The sequence below is a fragment of the Meriones unguiculatus genome, chromosome 11 (assembly GCF_030254825.1).
Source record: "Meriones unguiculatus strain TT.TT164.6M chromosome 11, Bangor_MerUng_6.1, whole genome shotgun sequence".
Lineage (NCBI taxonomy): Eukaryota > Metazoa > Chordata > Mammalia > Rodentia > Muridae > Meriones > Meriones unguiculatus.
This window is the reverse complement of record NC_083359.1, coordinates 86,829,209-86,853,719: the sequence shown is the minus strand read 5'-3', so window position 1 is coordinate 86,853,719 and position 24,511 is coordinate 86,829,209. Positions and strand designations below refer to the sequence as shown.

Genomic DNA, 24,511 nt, shown 5'->3' with positions numbered 1-24,511 from the left:
TGGCCAATTGTTTGTCTAGAGCAGCAGTTATTGGATTATTGGACTATCCTTTCAGAATAGAAATTGGAAGTTGGGCGGTGGTGTCGCACACCTGTAATCCCAGCTCTCTGGGAGGAAGAGGTAGAGGGATCTCTGTAAATTCAAGGCCAGCCTGCTCTGCAAAGTGAGTAGGACAGCCAAGGTTACACAGAGAAACCCTGTCTCAAAAACAAACAAACCACAGAATAGGCGTTGGAAACATTATTAACATGAATCCTTTCTCTCTCTCTCTCTCTCTCTCTCTCTCTCTCTCTCTCTCTCTCTCCCCCCCCCCCTTTCTTATTCTGTATTGTTCAGGGTGATGTTGGGCTCGCTATGGGGAAATTATATGGAAATGATTTCAGCCAAACCACCATCTCTCGCTTTGAAGCCTTGAACCTCAGCTTTAAGAACATGTGCAAGTTAAAGCCACTTTTAGAGAAGTGGCTAAATGATGCAGGTAAATGAATATACCTTCATTGTCCATGAGATTCTTCTAGGGGGATTATTCTGTAAACTGGGGTCTTACTATATTGCTGATACTACAGAGTGCTGGAGCCACTAATCCTATGAGTCATTATAAATTATGATTGTGTAAATCAGATTTCACCTTAATATTCCAGTAATTACAGTATAAGTAAACAGCAATAATTGTATCCTTGAAATGTTTTTGTATTTGAGCCAGGATTAGGGGTGGGCATAGAGTTTTTTGAGGATGAAGATTAGATGGCCTGTGTGTATAGATAATATTGAACAGACAGATTATTCCTTCCTTGAGTAGATTGCCATAAAATTTGTTCCTGCTAATACTACTTTTGTTAGAAATGGCCACCTATTTCATAGAAAAGTTAGGTTTCGGGTCTTGAATTATTTATTTTATTTTGAGATATCTTTTTGGAAATTTTGAACCACAAAATCATAGACTTCAGGAACTAAAGGGAACTACAAAGACGCCTACCCATATAGTTTCTGTTGTGGGTAGAAACAAAAATTAGGCTTTTGGAAAAGAAGTTGAGGTACACCCACACTGCTGGCATATTGATTCAGTAGCTGAGGGTAAAGTTTAGCCATCTGTTTGTCTGTTTTGCAGTCACAGGTAAAAAACACTAATCTGTTTCATTTCAATTTATGTACAGTAGAAAGAAATCTATTGTAATATGCCCAAGCTTATTCAGCTGTTGAGAAAGAATACCATCCTAACCTTAAAGAAGTGTCTTCTCCCTACTATTATGCTGAGAAACTGAGAAGTCATCGCTAAATTAAATATTAAATATCCAATGATTTCCAAGAAACTTTCTTTTTATCTTCAGCTTATAAACAAGCAAAAGAACAGAACTAAGGGAAAAACCAAAAAAAGAATGGTGGTAAAAGATAACCATCCTGGGACAAACAGTGCTGATAAGAACAGTAGAAAATCAATGGCAGTGAAGAATGCTTCAACATAGATTACATTAAAAATCTCACACTAACATCAAACTAATTATTTTGCCAGTTTTATTGTTCATATGTATTTTGCATGTGAATTCTTAAGCTTAGCTCTTTTTTTTTTTTTTCTGTGTTTCTTCACTCTTATAGAGAACCTCTCATCTGATTCTACAGCATCTAGCCCCAGTGCCCTGAATTCACCAGGGTTGGGGGCTGAGGGCTTGAATCGTAGGAGGAAAAAACGCACCAGCATAGAGACCAACATCCGTGTGGCCTTAGAGAAGAGTTTCATGGAGGTTGGTGAGCTCTTTACTTTTTGTGTGCATCTTACTGTTAGGGACTGTAGATATTAAAACATGACCTTGTCTTTCTCCACCCTGTTGGGCACTTTAACAGGGAGGAAGTAAGATGCTGTAATATTGATACTTTAGTACTGTAGGACTCAAGAGAGACCTGGTTCTAATATTTGGTTGGGAGCATAGGAACTTGTCCTACAGACTGAAAAAGGTGGGAGAAAAGTACCTCAAGCAGGGCGGTTTCATGATCATAGGCCTCTAGAGGAAACTGCACCTATCCAGAAAAAATACTGGTGGGTTAGGTGGCTGAATTTTAGTGTCTTTATGCCTAAAATGGTAGTTTAGGGCACAACACTAGAGACCTTGAATGTCCTGTTGCATAGGTCAAGTTAATTCATGGATAATTTGCTTAAAGAAAGATATGGACTTCTAATTCAGAAAGAGCTGTTTACTTGAGGAAACAGTGAGTCAGGAGTCTTTCTTGGCTTCGCCTCTTATTAAAGGTATGGTGGGGCACATCACTTGATTTCACAATGAAGTTTCTGCGCCTATGAAATCACCTTCTTTCCTGACTCAGAAACATAGTATGAGATCCAGTTAGATAGTGTGCATAAAGCACTGAGAGGCTCATACCTTCCTAGTAGTGTGGAAGGCTGTGTTCGTTTGTTAACTTTAAGATTAATGGATTATAGCCAGCAGAGGTATTCTCATTCCCAGCACCTGGAAAACAGAGGTAGGTGGATCTCTGTGAGTTCAAGGCTGGCCTAGTCTATAAAATGGGTTCCAGGACAGACAGGCCACACAGAGAAACCCTGTCTCAGAAAATAAAACAAAAGTAAAATAACAAAAGTTGGGCAGTGGTGGCACATGCCTTTAGTTCCAACCCTCAGGAGGCAGAGGCAGGTGGATATCTGTAATTTGAGGTCAGCCTGGTCTACATAAGACCCAGGTTTTATTCCTAACACCCATGTGGTGGCTCACAACCATCTGTAATTTCAGAGGTCCAGGAGATTTGATACTGTCTTCTGGCCTCTGAGGTCACTCTGTATACATGTAGACAAAACACTCATAACACATAACAAAATAAATCTTTTTAAAAAAAGAAGAAAAAAATACTCCAGGGCTGGGATGTAATTCAAATGTAGAGCACTTGTCCCTGAATTGAGTCTCCAGTATGGCAAATATATAAAAAAAATTTTTTTCCTCTCTTAGAATCAAAAGCCTACCTCGGAAGATATCACCTTGATTGCTGAACAGCTCAATATGGAAAAGGAGGTGATTCGTGTTTGGTTTTGTAACCGCCGCCAGAAGGAAAAAAGAATCAACCCACCAAGCAGTGGTGGGACCAGCAGCTCACCTATCAAAGCAATTTTCCCCAGCCCAACCTCACTGGTAAGAATGGATATGGAACAGACAAACTCTTCAAGAGCTAATTTTTAGTCTTATAAATAGCCTATGCAGTCAACTCATTTTGTAATGGTTGTCTTAGTTTTCTATTCCTGTGGTTAGACACCATGAATGACCATAGCAACTTATTAAAGAAAGCATTTAATATTAGCTTACAATTTCAGAGGGTGGGTCCGTTGATGGTGGAGCATAGGAACAGCAGAGAACTCACATGTTGATCCTTAAGTGGGAGGCAGAGAGAGGCTGAGAATGGCATGGGCTTTTGAAACCTCCAAGCCCATCCCCAGAGACATAACTCTTCCAGCAAGGCCACACCCCTAATCCTTCCCAACAGTTCACTAACTGGTGACCAGGGACTAAACATAGGAACCTAGGGAAGTATCCTTATTCAAACTACAACAGTTAAGGATTTGTGTGACTGTCTGTGTGTGTAGCATACATGTTGAAAATATATTAAAATGTCTGTACTTTAAATGTTTCCAAAATTATGAAGTCTCTCATTGTGAACCCCAGAACTTACTGGTTTCCTATACTTTTGGAAGTAAGCGATTTGAATTCTTTTTTGTGTCTTTGCATTTTCATCTGTAGCTAATAAGGTTATACTGTAACTATAATGGTAGGTTTGCTCCTGATTCCAATTACTTGGGAGAAACATCTTATTTTCCTTCTTTATTGCTGTTCAGTCCTAAAGCCCATTTTAGTAAACTTACATGATTAAGTGACAGTAATTCTCAAGTGTGAATAGTCATCTCAGATCTTCACTCTTGGACAGTAGGTTGGCCTTCATATAGAGCCTTATTAAGTCACTTCTGCCATTATTTGCATTAGAACATTATTCTTAGGTAGAAGAGACATGCTATGGTCACAGGACTCCCTGATATATCTTTTCTTCCTTTTAGGATAATTGTAGATCACTGCCATGATGCCAGACAGGCTTCAAAAGAAGGACTGATTGTTGAGTCTGCATCATTCCTCTTGTTTTTGTTAATCTGCTTATTTTTTAGTATTATTCCACACTACAGCCTCCTCCCATCCTCCCTTAGTTTTTTGAGATAGAGTTTCTGTTTGTATCCGTGGCTGACCTGAATTCACTATGAACACCAGACTAGCCTGAAATTCAGAGATCTACCTGCCCTCTGCTTCCCAAATGCTAGAATTAAAGACATGTGGCACCATACCAGGCTCCACAAGGTTTCTTTACACTAAGGCCGGTGTTATTTATTAAGTGAAGGTTATGGTTTATTAAATGGTAAGGTTTTAGTTTAAAGTTGATGTAGTTACAAAAATTGTCTTTTTTTTTTTTTTTTTTTGGATAGGTAACTGTTTTATTTTTTAGGCTTAGCTGTCATAGAAAGAAGGCAGTGTCTTACAAAACCATAGAATATTTATTATAATACTTCAAAAACCTGCAAGGAATTATATCCCCCTTCCCCAATTCTTACAGCTCCAAACACACACATACACAACTTGTGAGGTTTTGTTTTGTTTTTTTAACCCATCAAGTTCAGGTTCTATGCTTATGTCCTCTTATGCGTATGGCCATCCACTAGGGTGTGATTGACTGACCAGCGGCCACAATTTGAAGAAAACTGGCTCTCCTGCTCTCAACTGTTATCAGTTGCCAGGAGTTCCACAGCTAGATTTTGGAGCCTCCCGTTTCATGCTGGAATTTTGTCTGGCTTGAGCTTTTCTGGGTCTTGGACATGCTGTCACAACTGTTGAGAGTTCATATGTGTAGTGGTTACCCTTCTGGGTCACGAGAAGTTTCCCTGTAATCATCTATCTTCCCTGGCTCTTAGAACTTTCCCTCCCCCTCTTCTGCAAGGATCCCTGAGCCTTAGGAAGAAAGGATGTGATGTAGATGTCCCTTTTAGGTCTGCGTACTCCTTAGTCTCCCGTTCTCTGCACCGTGACCAGTGAGCCTGTGTTAATCTCTATCTGGTTCAAGGAGAAGCTCTTCTGATGGAAGCTGAGAAATGCACTGCTCTGTAGCGATCAATCTCTAGGAGCTCGTTTTACACTATGTCCATTAAGCAGAGGAATGCGAGGTTCTCGAATTGCGCCTTGGTCTGTCTAGCCACAGGTCCTTAACTCCAATAACGGCATACACCTTTAATCTCAGGACTCAGGATCTTTGTATTAAAGGCCAGTCTGATTAACATAGTGAGTTCTAGGCCAGCCACAGTTACATAGTAAGGTTTGTTTGGTTTGTTGTGGTTTTTGAAACAAGTTTTTTCTGTGTATCCCTAGCTATCTTGGAACTTGATCTGTAAAACAGGCTGGCCTTGAATTTAGAGATCTGCCTGCCTCTGCCTCCCAAGTGCTGGGACTAAAGGCATGTGCCACTATGTCTGGCCAGAAGAATGTTAATCTGTTAGACGGTGATGTCCTACTCCTTTAATCCCAGTACTTGAGAAGCAGACTTGCAGGCAAATCTCTGAATTCAAGTCTAGCCTGCTTTACAGAGCATTCTAGGACATCCATGGCTACACAAAGAAACCCTGTTTGGAAGGAAGGAGAGAGGAAGGGTGGGAGGGAGGGAGGGAGGGAGGGAGGGAGGGAGGGAGGGGCAGTCCTGCTTCCACAAAACCAAAGGTAAAAGCAATATAAGCACAGATGTTATCAGATGGTTCTCTTGTTTAGGTGATGTTGACAATTTTTATGCCATTTTTAGCTGATTTAGAGTCTGTCTGACTCAGCATTATTCACATTTAAGGACTATTTACGGTCTGATTGTGCCACATGCATCCTTTCTTGTCTGACCTCTAGGTGGCAACCACTCCAAGCCTTGTGACAAGCAGTACAGCGACTACCCTCACAGTCAACCCTGTCCTTCCCTTAACCAGTGCTGCAGTAACTAATCTCTCTCTTACAGGTAAGCAAAACCAACTCACAGGCTATTAAACACACTGCCAGTTAGGCTTCTGTGAAGACTTGTTAAATCATGAAGGCGCCATCTTAAGATATGAATTGGTTGTGGGTTGTTTTTTAAAAAATGTATGTCTAGGGAGTCTATGGAGATTGCTCAGTGAACATAATCATGAAGACTAGAGTTAAGATACAGTGTACACACTTAAAACCCAAATAAGCTTATTAACCCATCCATAGTCATAATCTTGGGGTAATAGGAAAAGGGATTCCTCAGAACAAACTGATAGGCTAGCCAAATTGGTATGTTCCAAATTCAGTAAGAGACCCTGCCTTGATAAATAAAGTTGAGAGCAACCAGGGAGGATACTCAGCATCAATTTCAGGCCTCCACAGGCATCTTCCTATATACATGCAAACATACATGTGCTCTCACCCTCTCGTGCTTTCTCTCTCTCTGTGATCTTCGGAAGAGAGGGTGTGATGTAGATGTCCCTTTAGGGCTGAGCATTCCTTAGTCTCCTGTTCTCTGCACCGTGACCAGTTGGTAATCTCCATCTGGCTCAAGGAGGAGCTCCACTTACATGTGTGTGTGTGTGTGTGTGTGTGTGTGTGTTTGTACACTTGAATTTGAGCTGGCCATACTAGTGTCCTTTTTTTTTTAAAGATGGGGTTCTGTCTGACCTGGAACTCACTTTGTAGACCAGTCTGGCTTTGAACTCAGAACCCACCTGCTTCTACCCCTAAGTGCTAGGATTAAAGGTGTGCACCACATGCCCTGTGGAAAAAAAAAAGTATAACTTTTTAAAATTGTTCTTCTAACAGTCCATCTCCGAAATTGTTTCCAGACTTATCTTTTAAAACATCTTTTATTTAAGTGATTTCTTTCTTCACAAACCATCAATAGTAACGGCTTTTTACAGTCAAAGAAACATACACATTCATCAGTTGTATTGTGCACTTCTATCCTTAGACCTTTGCCCACCGCACCCAACACATGGTCAGCCTCCATACCATTGTAAACATATCCTGCCTCTTGAAGTGTCCACTGTAGAGCTCAGTTTTTGGTGTGATAGTCACCTGCCGGTGCGACACCGGTGACCTGCTGTAGCTTGTATTTCAGTTCTTCTTGGAGACGTTTCTTCTCCAGGAAGTTAGCATTGTCCTTTACTCATGTTACACACATCAGTTTTTACACATCTTCACATAGCCTTTGTAATTCTGAAGAGCTAAGTGCTGTGTTCTTTGTGATGGCCAGCTTATTGCCTGTTACACTTATTATAAATTGGATAAACAAGTCTTCCTTTGGCCTCCTAGAAGAAAATTTCCCAAAGCATTTAAAATGATACAGCATTGTCATCAAATGTTTTGCTTTTGTGATACATAATACATAAGCTGTGCTAATTATTTATTACATGCTAGTAAGCCATTAGATTGCTTGATGATATTTCATGATCAAATTTACTTAGCCTGGAATTGGACACTTTGTTGTTTGTTTGTTTAATTTGTTTTTTAAGTTCATAATATCTCTTCAGTTCTGCGACCTGACATTCTGTAAAGTTCAGTGGATGGCTTCATATTGTGTTTCTAAGCCATTCGCAAATGTCAGGTTTTTAATGTAATCTAAACAGTTCTTTGTGACCCCTTGATGGTTAGGCCTCATTGAGAATTTCCTCTCATAAAATAGGAATGCACACAATTTTTAGTAACTTAAAAGAAGTTCATGAATTGTAATGTCCAGCAGGAGCTACCCCCAGTCTACTTGTGCCTGCTGTAGGAGCCTTAAATTCTAGGTTATACACTTTTTTTTGTTCTGGTGACATGGTTCAGTCATTAAAATTCTTGTCCCACTCACCTGAGAACCTGTGCTTATTCCCCAGAACAAATTCAGGTGTGAATGCAGTAGCAAAGCCCCTGTCATCACAGCACTGGGGAGGCAGAGACAAGAGGGTCCCCTGAGTTTGAGCCAGGTTAGCTAGATTGGCAAGCTCCAGGCTTAGTGAGACTCTGTCAAGACACTCAGCATCAACCTGTGGTCTCTTCCAAGTGTACATGCATCCACCCACATGTGGAGTGAACACACACACACTTCAGTGTGTAGAATTTAGCGCATCTGCTTATTAGGCAAGCTGTGACTGACTGGCCTTAGTAATGTGAAGTTCCTGCTTCTGAATACCAGTCATCCAGAGGTTTATGAATCATTGAATCAGACCTAAGAATATCCATGTTTTGTAGGAAAAAAATCTTAATGATTCAGACATTAAAAAGTAAATAGCAAAAGCCAGGCTTGTTGGCATATACCTGTGCTCCCTGCTGCTCGGTTAGTGAGGGTGAGGCTTTCCCCTCTTGTTGTGACACCATTCCTGAGGAGACAAGAACAAACATCTCACCCCTGACAGACCAAAGTAAGGACACCACTGAGTGGACCAGTGACTTTCCCTGGGGTTTCTTACAGGGTATGGGTAAGGAGAGGTTAGTTACAAGAGCAGAAATGCAGGGAGAGCTGTATCACAAAAGCTCACCTGGTAACATCTCATAAATGGAGAGTGCGCCAGGTGGCAGTGTCCTTTCCAAGCAGCTCAGCCTATCTGTCTCTTTCAGGTGGCTTGAGTTCTTGCTTGTGGCTTATATGTGCTTGCTGAGCGAGGGCCCTAGTGTCGGCCTCAGGGACTTGTGGAAGCTTGAGTTGTTTACTTCCTGAGTTTAAAGAGCTTCTCTACCAGAAGGAGTGTTTAAACTCCATTTAGAACACTGTCTTAATGAGGTTCCCTCCAAAATGCAGGCCTATTTCACAGGAGATTACTACACAGTGAACTCATTTTACCAAAGATGGGATTATGTTTGCTTGTACCTACACTTGAATCTTTCACTCAGATTTATTTCTTCTTTTTGAGTAGTTGGTAACATTAGCTCACCTCATATGAAAGGTCTAGTAGAGAGATAGACAAGCCATTGCTAGAGACCACGTATAAACAGTCCTGTAATCAGTCTGTTCTCCTTCTGCCTTAGTATATGGTAACTCCTGAACTTTTCTTGGCTCCAACAAAGGGAATAATTCTCCTTTGCAAACTGGGATATCGTTGGTTTCTTTATTACCCTGTTTTGTCGTCTTTCCTGTTTCCCTAAAAATCTCATTACTCTTGTATGTGTGTTTACTGCTGTTTGGAATGGGGTTTAAGAACGATGGAAATATATTTTCTCAGTCTGCCATCATATAATAAAACACTTGATAATTAGCATGTTTGTCTTCATTTTCTCATGTGCTTGGTGCATAAAAGGTCCTGGCACACATTTCGAGGAGGTCTACAAGACGGCAACTTTCCAGAAAGACCCAATGTTGCTAAATGCCTCAAAACTGCACTCAACTAGCGTGTTCTGTCTCCCTCAGATGTTGCTCCTCAGTACAGCTAGATGCCTTGTTTTTGAGACAAGGTGTCTTATTGGGACCTGGTGCCCACCAATTTGTCTAAGCCAGCTGGCTAACAAGCCCCAGGGCTTTGTGGCCACCTCCCCAGCACTGGAACTAAAAGCCCACACCACACACCTGCCTATTTATGCTTTCTGGGAATAGAGCTTGAGTGTTTGTGTTTATATGGCAAGTACTTTACTGTGATGTCTCCAGCCTGAAATTAAATGCTAAGAGGTGTCTTACATTTCAGCATTCTTAAAATGACACTTGTCTGTCCCTGGCTTAATTTCTTTCTTTCTGATTCAACAGTCATAATTATAATACATAAATTAAACTCATTTTAAAATAAATATTAAAAGGGTCTATTTAAAAATCTATATGAAAAGGACTTGAGAAGAATGAACTTGGATACTCTTAGCAGATTTCAAAGCTGATTATAAAGATACATGAACTCAAGGCAAGATTAAACTCTTCATAAAATAGATTACATGAAACAAAGCTGTCAGTCCAGGAAATAAAAGAAAAAAAAAAAAAAACATTGATTTTTCTCTTAATTTTTGACAAAAAGCTAAGACAATCCAATAGGGGAAAAAAGTCCCTAACAAACACTTCTGGAACAGTTGGATGTCAAAATACACAAAGACCATTTTAGGTTCTTATCTTGTTCCAGGCACAAAACCTAAATTGGGTCAGATGCTTGAATGTATCCAAGAACTTCTAGGAAATAGTAAGAAACAGTTTTCATGTCTTTGTACTGCAAAGGGCTTATAGATACAACACCCACAGTATAGGCTATTTAAAAGGGGGGGGAGGGGACAACAATACTAGAGACATAGCCCCGCAGTCAAAAGCACTTGCTTTTGAAAAGGTACTTTCAGAGTACCTGAGTTCCCAGCACCTACAGTGAGTGGTTCTCAACCACCTGTAATTCCAGCTCCAGGGAATTCAGTGTCCTCTTCAGCGTACATGGCCCACACACATACTTAAAAATTTTAAGATAATGAATTGAGTTTCATCAAAGTAAAGTCTTTTGGGGAAAATGGAAATGCAAGACAAAGACTGGAAGAAAATGTTTGTAATAAAGCACGTGTCTTTTAAACACGTTATATTTGGAAAATTTCTAAAAACTCAGTAGTAAAAATATGGCCCAGAAAATTTAAGTAGATACTTCACCGAAGAAAGTACAGAAGTGAAAAACAACATAGGCAAAAGTGCTCAGCAGTGTTGTTTGTTAGGAAAATTAAAAACATACTTTATAGGATGCCTACAGTCAAAGATAGATGAGGATAAAGGGTCAGAGAAATTGCTGTTCGTATTGCATGGTTTGTGGGAATGTAAAGTGGCATAGTCGCTGTGGAAGTCACTTTAGCATTTTCTTTGTAAGTTAAAAATATAACTATATCACCCAGTGAAGCGGTTTCCTCAAGAAAAGATGCAAACATTTACACCATAACTCTTACATGTGTGTGCATATTTATAATAGCCCCGAACTGGAAGCAAGCTGAAGCTCACACAGCATATCTGTGCCATGGAATAGAATTCATTCTCAAAAAGCAAAGTACTGGCTCTTGCTTCAGTGTAGCAGAACCAACATTAACAGCCTAAGATGCATAAAATCACAGATTGTACAATTCCGTGTATGTGAAATGTCAAAAAAAAAAAATGTAGATCTATGGAGACAGAGACAGTAGGCTTGGGAAATGACAACAAGCAAGCATGGGAGACCTTTCTTTGGTGGTGCAAGTGCTAGTCTGGATTGTGTGGTAATTAAGAAATTCTGGAAATAGAGAAAAGGTATTGAACTTTACACGTAAACTGGACAAGTTTTATGACATATAAATCATACATCAGTAAGCTGTTCAAAAAAGAAAAGAGTGGAAAACAAGCGTTTTATTTTGGGGAAGGACAAAAACAGGAGTGAATTGTTTTCTTACTAGCAATAAACCTTTGGAGATAAGCCACCCTTATACCATTGTAGAGGTATAGGAAGCAGGCAGTGCTCATTTAGATGGTCTAAGTTCTCCCAGTGTCTCATGAGGGAAACTGGGCAGCAGAAAGCAAAGAGAGGAGGGTTGTAAGTGTTAGCACAGCAAAGGTACTTAGGTGTGTTGAAGCTCTTACATGGCAGGGATCTTCTGCAGCAAAAACTGTTTCTTACAATACATTGAAAATCTTGTATACATTGTAGCATCGCTGTATGGAAATTTTAAAGGATTGCATTATGTATGTTTTTGTCCTTTTTGAGTTCTCACTAGGTTTTTATTTTCTATTTATCTATGGTTCATTATATGCTAAGACATGCTGAGTTTCACTAAGTTAAATTCTGGCTACCTCTTTCATGGTTTGGTTGTTGTGGGGTTTTTTTTGTTTTTTTAGGGGAGGTTGTTGTTTTTGTTGTTTATTGTTTTATTTTTGTAAGGTAGTACTGACTTAGTTAGGGTTTCTGTTACTGTGATAAAACACCATGACCAAAAGCAACTTGGAGAGAAAGATGTTTATTCCAGTTTACAGTCCATCATTGATAGAAAATAGTGCAGAAACTCAAGACAGGAACCAATGCAGAGGCCATGGAGGAATACTGCTTACTAGCTCACTCCTCGTGGCTTTGCTCAGTCTGCTTTTTTATACCATCCAGAACTACCTCGGGGGGGGGGGGGGGGGGAGTGGCGGCAACACCCTCAGTGCGTGGGGCCCTCCTACATGGATCACAGGCTTACCCACAGATCCATCAGGTAGAGGCATTTTTCTCAGTTGAGGTTTTCTCTTCCTGAATGACTCTTATCAAATTGACCAAAAAGAGTAGAGGAGGGGCAGGAGGAAAAGAAAAACAGGACAAGCATTCTGTATTAGATGTCTGGAATTAGAGGGCCTGCTCTTTATGTTTTACATTAGTAGATACCTTCCTGGGTCGTGAATGGCCACATTCTGTAAAATATTCTTGCCTTTAGACTCCAGCTTACCAACCTCCACATATTTTAAACTTGCTACATGTCTGCACTATAGCACTCACTAACCACCTGTGGCTTTTGAACATTTGAAACATGGCTATTTCAAATCAAGGTGTGCGTAGATTTGCAGATATACTGCAAATCTACTAGATAATAACAAATACTAAAATGATTTTGGTTTTGTCGTTGTTTTTGTTTTGTTTTAGGCAGGGTCTCACTTTGTAGGCCTGACTGGCTTCCAGCCCTCCATGTAGACCAGGCTGGCCTCAACCTCATAGAGTTCTGTCTGTCTCTGTCTCTGCCTCTGAGGTGCTGGATTGAAGGTGTGCCCCACCATGCTTTATTTGGATTTTTAAGATTTCTTTGGGGGTTTTCTTGTTTTGGTTTTTAATATGTGTGTTTTGCCTACATGCATGTCTACTCACCACATGTGTGTCTGGTGTCCAGAAAAGGACATCAAGTCCCCTGGCGCCAGAGCTAGAGATGGGTATGAGCCTCCCTCCATAAGAGCAGCCAGTGCACTGAAACACGGAGCCATCTCCAGCCCCTCATTTGCCTTTTGTTTGTTTATTTATTTTTAATAGAGAATTGTTACTGTGGGTAAGGGGGAAGAACTGTTACTTATTTCAAAGTTGTGTTATTGCTCTTGTCTCTTAAAGTAGGACTCATAGCCTTGACTTTAATTTTTTTATGATTTCTGTAGAAATGCTAAGCTGGTTTAATTTAAAAAAAAAAAAAAGAACAAATTAAGGACTAATAGATTGTAGGTTAATCGTTCCCTTTTTTCTAGATACTAAATGAAGTGACTAGTTTTCCAAACCCAATTACAAAAGGCCGTTTTCTAATCCGGTTCTCTTTTCAGGCACTACAGACAGCACGTCCAACAACACAACCACCGTGATTTCCACAGCACCCCCTGCTTCCTCAGCAGTCACATCCCCGTCTTTGAGTCCCTCTCCTTCTGCCTCAGCCTCCACCTCTGAGGCCTCCAGTGCCAGCGAGACCACCACAACACAGACCACCTCCACGCCTCTCCCCTCCCCTCTCGGAGCCAGCCAGGTGATGGTGACAGCATCCGGTTTGCAAACAGCAGCTGCTGCTGCTCTTCAAGGAGCTGCACAGTTGCCAGCAAATGCCAGTCTTGCTGCTATGGCTGCTGCTGCAGGACTCAACCCAGGCCTGATGGCACCCTCACAGTTTGCTGCTGGGTAAGGAGCTTCCCCATTTCGTTTTAACCAAAGCAAAACTAGAACTTTTCCCTGCAACTCATAGGGAAAATTTTTCATCACATTCTTAGATGAAAAGCAAATCTGAGAGGGGCTGCTCAGATTATAGGTTTGAACTTAGGTTTCTAAGTAGCTGCACTATCACTTCCACATGATGACACAAAATGGAGACTCTGAGTAACTGACTCAGTGATAGAGCCAGGAAAAAAAGCTCAGAATTCCTACTATGCTTAAGCTTTCTTCATTAAAGTGTAGCTTATCTACATTCTAATTCTCAAAAATAGATAAAACTTATAGTAAAGGAATATTTCATATATTTTTCATATAGGTTTTTCTCTGACATTTCATAAATGTAGTCAATGTATTTTGATCATATCCCTACTCTTCCCAAGCTACACACACACAAAACTTCATGTTTCATGTCTTTTTTTTTTTTCCCCTTCAATTAGCCAGTCTAATCAGTGCTGCCTCTGTGCATATGAGGGTAGAGGCATCCATGGAGCATGACTAACCTACTAGTGGTGAAACCCCCAAAGAAAAGTCATTCTCCCTCTTCCAGCAGCCATCATGTGCCAGTAGCTCCTCAGCTAGAGGTGAGGCCTCATGAGCCCTTGCCCCATCTACCCTGGAATCGGACTGGCTTGACCTCGTTCAGACAAACACACCTGCTCTACATTTATTGAATGCAAATGCCATGTCATGCCTTGAAGACAACATTTCACAATACTCCTCAGCCTCCAGCCCTTGCATCCTTTCTACCCTGAAGAACATTTTCCTCAATGTTCCCCGAGTCTTGATACTGGGGAGATGGGGCTGAATGGGATGTCCTATTTCAGGTACATAACCAACGGTTCTCATCAATTTGACCAGTTATGAGTCTGGATTGATTATTGCACACTGCAATAAGAAACTTCTCTGACCCAGGTTGAAAGCGTCATAGATCTGTGGATATTAACATAAATTCTCAGAAGGCAGTTTACCTATGATCAACTGACAGAACAGTAGTCAGTATCTGCCCCACCTCCCACCTCTTGGCCCATGGCCTCCCCTTCCATTGGCTTTTGACTATGTTTACAGTACCAGGCATCAGTTCTTTTCTATGAATAGGCCTCAGATCAAATCAGAAACCAGTTGTTTACCCCTAGAACTAACATACCACTATTGTACCAGTAGACACATCTTGCCTGATTGGTCAGTATTATTACATACAGGATCTAGCATTGTATAAGACTTTTGATGCCTTTTCTCTCCCGGATGCCTGTATAGCACCTCCTAGTACTACTAAAGCTAGCCAGCAGGGAGGCAGTTTCCTGGTCAGTTTCAGATTGATTTTTCTATGTCCTGCAACCAAAGTACCTGTGTCTTCAATAAGGTCTTACTGTTTAGTTATGATGGACAACCTAGAGCAGTGGCAATAGCCTGTAGTGTTTTTGTTTTATTTTGTTTCTATTTCTAGGGGACTGGTCTCTAGAACATCCTCAACCAATAACTTGTAGAGAGGTATCCCATGTATGGTACTGAGATTTTTATGTAATAGTCTGTGTCTTCTGGGAACAACATTGTCCACCCATATAGGGTCCCTTGATTAGCGTATACATAGGTTTCCATGAGGATTTTTCATACGTTATTCATTTTTGTTGACCTGCCTTCTCTGCTTCCATCCCTTATCACTATCTCTGCTTAACCCTTTAATCACCAGTACCCCTCCTCTTACCATTACCACATGCGTTCTACTCTGTCCCCCATCCCATTAAGACCTCTTGTCTTCTCCTCTCATGGGCCTTTTAGGATTTCTGACTTACAAATACTATTAAGTTAAACATATAAACCAAAGAGTGAAACTTAGGAGTCATATATGAAAGATACCATGCAGCCCTTGTAATTCTGGCCTGGGTTAGTCACTTAGTATAACGTTTTCCAGCTCTGTCCATTTACCTGATAAATAAAATTTCATTATGTATTTGTACCAGATTCATTATCCATTCATCAGTCTCTGTTAATTTCATTTTTCCTAGTTATATTTTTATTGTCAAATAAAGGATTATCCTTTCTTTTTGGGGGTTTTGTTGTTTTGTTTTGCTTTTTGCGTTTTTGGCTTTTAATGTTTTGTTTTGTTTGCTTTCAAGACAGGGTGTCTCTGTGTACCCTTGGCTGTTCTAGAACTCATTCTGTAGACCAGGCTAGCCTCAAACTCACAGAGATCTACGTGCCTCTGCCTCCCACATGCTGTGATTATTAAAGGTGTGTGCCACCACCACCTGGAAATTTTTTTCTTTTAGAGAAAAATAAATGAAGTAATTCGAAGAAAAGTCAGAATGGCTAAAAGTTGTATATTTTAACCTTGTATATCATAACCTTGTTTATACAAGTAAGCATCAAAAGAGCAGTAACTTGGAAGCACTAACTGAAACATATAAAAGTATATAGAAAGTAACAAAGATCCCATATATTTCCCAAGCTGAAGTTTTTGTTGTTGTGTTGTGTTGTGTTTTGTTTATCAATTTGGGGATGGTGTCACGCTGATGGGTATGTCTGCATGGCAGTAGAGTGACTTCTTCTTTGCACTTGCAGAGGCGCCTTACTCAGCCTCAACCCTGGAACTCTGGGTGGCGCTCTCAGCCCAGCCCTGATGAGCAACAGTACACTGGCAACTATTCAAGGTCAGTAGCACTTTTTTCTTGCTTTGTGTGTGTGTTTGGGGGGAGGGGAGAGGCTGGCTAGTGTAGTGGAAGCTGCTGGCTTTGCTGGAAATAAAGATGAGGAAGAAAGAGAGTTGATCAAGATGTCCCTGTTAAAAAAAAAAAGCTTTGTAGAAGAACGAATAGGCTAGTTTGTGAGAACAATACATAATTTGGTGTATTTCAGGAAACCTGGACTTTACTTTCTTATGTGAATAGAGTTGGAGGTAGATTTCTTTTCCTACTGATGTTAACCTGTCTCAAGGCTAGCGTCTTCAAGTAAAGCTTTCCAGTTCCATTCCCACGTGAAGATAACCGTGTGGAGTGGTGGAGTATTTGTAAGAGTCCAGTGCTCTGCCTCTAGAAGTACAAAAAAGAGTTTTTAAATCGTGCCTTTTTATTTTATTTATTAGTGGCATGTAAATTTTCTCATGACTAAAGGCTTTAGAAAGATAGCTTTCATTTTATATGAAATTCTCAAATAATATGAAATTGTCAAATAATGGCAGTTGAGTTGGTAAAAGCTAAATACATTTTTAATATTTCAATCAGTTTAGAAGTCTTTGGAATGGAGATAGTTTTAAATCAGTTCCATTGAAAAGATACAATTATTGGATTTATCACTTACTTGTAAGTAAATGATACAAATTTGACACTTAAAAATAGAAGCATGACTGATTGATTACACAGGTCTCATCTCATAACTTTTCCCTATCAATTTGTCTTGCTTATACTCATTAAATTGACTTTTCTGTTCTTTAGATGCTTCAGAATTATAAATAAACTTGAGTTTGTGTCAGCGTAGCATTATAATGGAAAGGGAAGAACCAGCCAAGAGCTACACCCTGCTGCTGAGTAGAACTTTGCTGATGGGTTATTTGGCTTTTTCAGGGTGAAATTTAATGTTTCTCCTGTTCTTCCTCTATAGCTCTTGCTTCTAGTGGTTCTCTTCCAATAACGTCACTGGATGCAACTGGGAACCTGGTATTTGCCAATGCAGGAGGAGCCCCCAACATCGTGACTGCCCCTCTGTTCCTGAACCCTCAGAACCTCTCTCTGCTCACCAGCAACCCAGTAAGCTTGGTTTCTGCCGCAGCAGCCTCCACAGGGAACTCCGCACCCACAGCCAGCCTTCATGCCTCCTCCACCTCAGCTGAGTCCATCCAGAACTCTCTGTTCACAGTAGCCTCTGCCAGCGGGGCTGCTGCCACCACCACCACCGCCTCCAAGGCACAGTGAGCTGGGCTGCCACAGGCCTTCGTCACTGCAGGGTGATGGGCTACCAGCTGTCTAAGAAACTGACAAGTGTGATTGGCTTCCTCCCACCATGTTGTGAGAATGAGGAAGACATGGAGAGAAGAAAAATACACATACCAGAAAAAAAAAAAAAAAAACAATAGAGACAGGACAACGTTTGCCTAATTTTATAATAAAACAATGTCTTTTCAGGATTGCTTCATGGATTGGAGAACTTTCTAACCAAAAATTTAAAAGGAAAAAAAAAAACAGAAACAAAAAATCAAAAACAGACAGACAAAAATAAGTAAAAGGACTACTTATCATTTCCAGCAGTCATGATGACAAGCTAAGGTGGGTTACCAGTTCCAATAGAGGAAGGGGTTTGTTTTTCTTTCTTTCTTTTTTTTTTTTTTTTTTTTCTTAAAAAAATCATTTTTATAGGTCTGTTGTGCAGGCCATTAAGTCATAAGGTGTTTATAATCATATCAATTGTGTTGGGGGTTCCTTTCTTAACTGGTACAATTTAGGCAGGCCTGTATTACTGTATCTCTGTTATTGTTTATATATATATATATTGGACATGTTTATCTCTTGCTCCTGGATCCTGTTTCAGTGAGCTCCCACACTGTGGGGAGGGAGGGTTTGGGGATAAAGGGAGACCCACGTTCTTAACTTCCAGGAATGTTCTTGCTGGTTTCCTTATCCTTGATGACTCTTACAGAGGTGCTAGAAAATGATTTTCTTTTGCCACTTATGCAAGAGGCTTGGTGCAGAAGCTGAAGGCAGTGTGTGCAAACACTCCTACTTCACACACACCCCTCCCCCATCAGGCGGTGCCTTTGGAGCACTTTTGTGTAGGAAGGAATTCCTGCTGAACTGTAGCTCTCACTCACCCCCAAATCATTGAGCAGCCCTGAGGCCCAGACCCTGCGGTGCCCAGAGCTGCTCTCTGCTACTTCCATGGGAACAGCTGTGCCTGTTGCAGGGCAGGGTTTGGTTCCGAAGAGCAAAGACTACTGCAGACACCTGACTTGGTGGCTCTCCTGATTTCTCCTGATCGCTTTAAAAAAAAAAAAAAAATGCTCCTACTGTTGATGTTTGTTTGTTTGCTTGTTTGTTTTCATTTTATGAAAATTTTTCATCCAAACTTCCTTTAACTTACCTGGTCAAGATCAAATTGACTTACTGAAATTGGGAAACAAATCTCTTCCTTTTTTTTTCTAAGGAAATTCTGTTGGACTGTTTCCTACTAATTACATTTCCCAGAGAGGCCAATATGAAGAGCCTAAGTTTGCCACCTTTTCCTCTAGAGAGTCACAGACTTCCTGTCCACTGAGTGGCTCACATGTTTCTCTAAACCTGAGATTTTCCTCAGTTCTCTAATTGACAGAGGCACTTTCCTGGCTGGGCAAGGTAGCTGTAGAACCTCAGAGAAAAGCTGAGCAGGAACTTCAAAGCTTGAAGTCTCCTGGTTTGTTATGCCCCTGCTATGTAGATCTGATGACGACACACATCTCTTATTTAATGTAAAAAGTGATTTGCTCCTGTAATTGTTTTTAGGGTGTTTCTAGACTACATAAATGAGCCCATTGAAAAGGAAGAGCTTGTGAAAATGGATGAAGATGAATGAGGGTAATTTAGAGATTAAATTCCCCCCTTTGCCAATGTCCTATTATTATACTATCTGTACCAGAATTTTCACAAATGACTGGATCACTGCAATGAAGCTCATCAAAGTTGCCCTTATTGGAGTTAAAGGTTTCCATTTGGTGTCTGAGGGTGCTTGCTTTAGTTTCTGGTGGTCTGCACTTTGAGCTGAGAGTGGCTTGCCTTCTGATTGCTTTGCTTGTGTCCACAGAAAACTTGGATTCTGTGCATTTGTCTGCCTGTACTGTTACGCAGAAAGGCAGTAAGACAGACACAAGTATGTACCTTTCATTGTGAATCAGTTGGGAGAAGGTCATATTAATATTAAAGGTCAGAAACATTTTTGTCCCCCTTTAAATTTTTCTTGAGCTCCTTTTGTTTATTTCCCAGAGTATTTAATTTTCACCTCCAAATAATTTCTATTACCTTTTACTTTTCCTAAAATCCCTTGAAAAATCAGTGAACTGCAAGCAGGGAGCTAACAGATGCTCATCCACCTATTTTGTATGGAGTGGGTGGTTTTTTTGTGTTGTTTTGTTTTGTTTATTTTTTAAACTAAGCTTGAACCAAAGTCAATTTTTAGCAAGCTGCTGTACTAATGGACTAGTTATAATGTGCAGTTCAAATACATTGAGGAGATAGATGCTACTGACAATTTCTTATTCAGTTTTCTTGATTAATTTTATGTGAAAGTTGCTGCTTATTTTTAATCTTTTGTATTGGTAAATTGTAATATCCTCTGGGCAGACATTACCTTGATTTTTAGCTAGTTTGTTTAGGTGACTGTGTAAATAGAATGGCTGTGTCACTTACTAATTTCTCTCCTCCCCATCAGCTTTTTCTTGTTAATTTAATCTTTTATCTTGACTTAACGCTCTAACTTTAGTCTGTGCATGTGATTTTAGGGCTGTCAGTACTGTTTCTGCCCCTAGCAGAGAGTCCCTCCCTTTGGAATGATGAAGTTAGGAGGAAGAATTCAGGGAGAACAATGCTAATTACCCACCATACAGATTAAAAGTTATAGCATTAATTTCCAAAATTACTACCAAAGGAAATGTAGAGTCCCAAGGGACCTGGCCAGGGAGTTAAGAAGGACGGAGAAAGACTGTTTTGTTTTGTCCTTTGTGGTTAAAAGAATCTTTTTCCCAAAGAAGATTCCCCCGTAGACTTCGGTTTTAAAAATGATACTAAGCTGTGTCAGTCCAGTCAGCCCTCCTGTCTGTAGTGTCTAGTCGGTTTGAGAAAGGATTGCTGCCTTTTTATGTAGTTCATTTGAGGATAGATAGACCTTAAAACCAGCATAAATACTGTACTGAGAAGAAAACACCTTTAGACAAAGGTTACTTTAATTCTTTTCCTCCCCTTTTTAATGTATTTAAAATTAAGTTGTAAAATGAAAGGTACTTTATACATGTATTCATGAAACACTACTAAACCTGCTCGTGGGTGTTCAGGCTAAAATCACCTTCCATCACCATCCCTAAACATTCTGTTCCCTACCACTTCACAAACACTTTGCCTATTTTTTACTTGATTCCATTTTTTTTTTCTTTTATGATCTCAGATGCTTTTTGAACTGATTGAACTATCTTCTAAGCTAAAGTACTCAGAGTTAAAATGTTTAGCTGCCTTTTATGAAGGATTTAGAAACTAAAGGGGTCAATTGACTATGAAAGAGGTGTTCAGTTGTGTTTCTGCATTAACAAAAGAAACTCCAGATAGGTTGTTACAACTTGTCATTTCATTCTTATTTTCCTCCCCTTGTCGTTTATGCTCACTTTATTTCATCCCTGAATTTAGTTAGCACATAGTAAGCCAAAGACTAACTTTAAATGCATTTTTGGGGATACTATATTTGCCTGTGATAATGGGCCCTCCCTGGAGAGTAGTGAATGTAATGCTTTAATCCTGTTTAAGCAATGCAGTTGGGCATAAACTTTATTCCCTATGTGAATCCAAATGACAACAGAAAGGTCTGAAAGGCTTCTCACAAGAACAGTATTACTGTCCTAGGAAGAGTAGAGTGCTCTTGTTAGTTTGAATGTCTCTGAAGCCCTATAGGCAGCTCTGTAGAATGAGGAAACATTATTCTATCCATTAACTTCCTTTTATCTGTTGTCAGAAAGGTCAGTACCATCCTGTTGATGTAAGTTGTTACTTCAGAATGGAACCAAAGGAATCCGGCTTTCATCTTGTGTAGGACCAGCCTATATATATTTCATAAGCTTTATTAGAGATTTTTTAAAGGGACAGTATCAGTTTAAAGATTTTGGGTGTGGTCATCTTGCCAATATGTTCTACATCATCATTCATTTGTTTTAGGAAAAAAGCACAATTATACCTCTTTAATGTTTTTATGTCTGTTATCTATCCTTCAGTTATTTGGGAAGATAGGGGAAATAATCTCTTCATTATCCAGAAGCACAGGGTTTTGCTTGATGTTACTTTAGTTCAGCTCAATCATTAAACATTTAACTTGCTGGAAACGCCAGGCACATTTGTAGATATAGAGATATTATGAAACAAAAAAAAAAAAAAGTAGTTCTTCTTAAGCCATGTCATCCTCACAAATCTTTCTTGACTAAGAGAGAAATAAGGTTATTGAACTTAGGCAAAGAGATACCTATTCCTGTTCTTCCCTGAGATAGGAGAAATGCTGCCCTACTGTGCAGAACACAGTTTGATGCTGGTAGCCTGAGGTGACCCTGGCCCTGAGGAACTCACAGACTAGTCTATGATGTGAGCACTTGGTAAGATGGAAGGAAGGACCTCAGCAACTCATTAGGAACACTTGAACAGAACCTTAATCTGGCCTCTGAAGCTGATGAACATAGAATGTACTTATTCTTCAAACTCTATAGAACGGAAAACATCAAAGATGACCAATACTAATGGGAGGAAAATACTAAAAGACCTGAGACCTGTAATTATCCACATGGGCAGAAACTGATGTAATAATTTACTCATAACTGTTATGAGTTTACTTTTATATTCGGGTATGAACAGCATTTGCCATGTTATAAAAGAGATCCCTGGTGATGCACACCTTTAATCCCAGCACTTGGGAGCCAGAGGCAGGAGGATCTCTGAATTCAAAGCCAGCCTGGTCTACAGAGTGAGTTCCAGGACAGCCACAGCTATACAGAGAAACCTTGTCTCAAAAACCAAAAGAGAGTGAGAGCCCTGGCTGTTTTGAAAATCATTTTCAGATACTTGTAAAAGTAAGACTTTATTAATAGTTTCAATTTGAGGAGGAAAAGTAGTTCTTTGCCATTCCTCTGAGAATAAGAGCCACTATTCCATAGGTTTGCATGGATGGCACACACAGTACACACATAGCATGAATTGAAAAAGTGAAAATGAGTTGCTGTCATTATTAAAGGTTGATGGAATCCTCTTTGCCTCATCCTCTTCATCCATGGAGAGTAAGTGTAAGGTTCTTCCAGAAGGGCAGGGAACCTGGTCAGAAGCTGTCCAGTTTGCACCCAATATTTGGTATGATTTGTGATCTGGGTTTTTTATTTGTGTTTTTGTTTTGTTTTGTTTTATTTTGAAACCATTGCTCTATTCATGAGCTAGTTCCATAGATTGACTCTTCTCCTGGCCTTTACTAGAAGCAGTAAGTTTGAGTGAGTCACATGTTGATTCAGTGATCTGGATCTCTCTGCCTCTTTTCCTTCCTTTTTTTCTTTGAGCGGTGTAGTACCTTAATCTGTGAGAATAATGCTCGTAGGTAACAGCTTCTGGCACCTTCATAAAATACCTCAGCATAGCTTAGCATTGTTGCAGAACTGGCTTTAGACTGAGAAACCAAATAAGCATAAGAAAAAAAAAACTTTATAAATAGTGGAAATAATTCTAGCTGTAGTATTTAGTTGAACTAATGTTTATTATGACTGATGAACATGATTGATGCTGTATGTATTTGGGATCCTGTTTATAGGGTCAGGGAGGGTTGGGTTGGGAGAAAGGAGAAATTGATTATGTTAGAAGGAAAATACTGCTTGTGTGTATTTGTTTTTCTTTATATCTTTCTTGCCAAAGGAAACTTGATATTCCCTATGATTGGGTTGGGGGTTTGAGGCCTCTACGATCTGATATGCAGCACAATGTGCAGAACCGTGCAGCTGATGTGTGGTGTCCAGTAGGTTCAGGGTGCCCAGGGGCAGATTTACAACCCTTTGTGTCTGTGGCTGTCATGCCCCACCCCCAGACCCACCAGCCTCTCCTGGTGATCCATTACCTCTGTACATAACAAAGCTTAGGCAAAGGAAGAGTATGTGCATGTCCAGGTTTGCAGGTGAAAAGAGACAGATAGAGACATGTACTCAAGGAATTTGGAGAGGAGTGGAGAGGTGAGTGATGTGTCTGATCTAGGAAAATTAAGGTAAAATGAGTCATCTCTGCCATGTTAGTGAATGCTGTACTAGTAGTAGCCCAACAGCTCTAAAACCTTATTTCCTTTTCTTATACCAGGGATTATTCTGTTTAGACCAAAACACAAACAAAAGAAAACTCAAACCAAGAAGTTGAGAGCTAACTGCATACTTGGCACCTGCAATAAGTTGGGGGAAGTATTGCTCCTTCTTGTGGGACATGTGAATGAGAAATTATGTTGGCTTAGGGAAAAATTAAACCTTTCTGCCCTCATTCTGGGACAGAATTTCTTGGCTCCCTAGTCCTAATATAAACTATATCTCAAGAACTATTTTTTTTTTTAGATAAATGTCCCATCTCACAGAACTTGAGTGGGATTTGATTTTGATACCAAAGACACTGTTATACCATTGCTTATTCTCAAGCTTTCCAAACAGTCAGAGGGGATAAAGCAAAACACTGAGTTTGGAAAAGAAGAGCTTTATCTTATCTCTGTTCTTTCCATTTCCTTCACTCCTTCCTTCCTTCTTGAAAGTCGTTCTTTTGGTCTCTCTGGCTTTGGGAAGAGATTGATACTGTTCCTCCCTGCTGCTCTGTGAAAATGAGTCAAGTTATTCAGCCTAACATTAATGTTCTTGCCAAAAAAGAAACTTGGGGAGTCCAAAAAGAAAAGTAGTTGAATTTTTATTTTCCTTTATCTAATCCTTCCAAATAAAAGTACCCATCCAACCTGTTAGATAACAGCCAGTATTTGGTTAGGAAGAACGGACTACAGCCACGTGATAGTTCTTACTCCTGTAGCGCTGTTTTGCTCCGTGGTGTTTTTAGGATATGGCCTCTGGGAAGTTAAGTTCATTATTAGGCATAAACATAGACAGGGAGAAACCAAAAGGCCAACAAACGTGATCAGGTTGCTAAACTTCATGAAAGCTTTACTCGTTGTTATTCTGACATTATATAGATGTAGTGTTGA

General features: G+C 40.0%; 1 protein-coding gene across 8 annotated transcripts in view; it reads left to right on the top strand.

The window, feature by feature from the left end:
* The window catches only part of Pou2f1 (POU class 2 homeobox 1), a 142,491-nt gene that overhangs the window by 114,155 nt on the left and 3,825 nt on the right, over positions 1-24,511 (top strand). For 6 of the 8 annotated variants that reach the window (XM_060364613.1, XM_060364611.1, XM_060364608.1 and 3 more), the window contains 8 exons: positions 337-478; positions 1,594-1,739; positions 2,952-3,131; positions 5,916-6,021; positions 13,234-13,579; positions 16,169-16,257; positions 17,204-17,865; positions 19,075-19,146. In XM_060364613.1, the coding sequence (XP_060220596.1) occupies positions 337-478; positions 1,594-1,739; positions 2,952-3,131; positions 5,916-6,021; positions 13,234-13,579; positions 16,169-16,257; positions 17,204-17,514 (1,320 nt within the window). In that variant the 3' untranslated portion in view covers positions 17,515-17,865; positions 19,075-19,146. The remainder of the gene's footprint in view (positions 1-336; positions 479-1,593; positions 1,740-2,951; positions 3,132-5,915; positions 6,022-13,233; positions 13,580-16,168; positions 16,258-17,203; positions 17,866-19,074; positions 19,147-24,511) is intronic. The other 2 variants (XM_060364614.1, XM_060364607.1) reach the window with 2 other exon arrangements.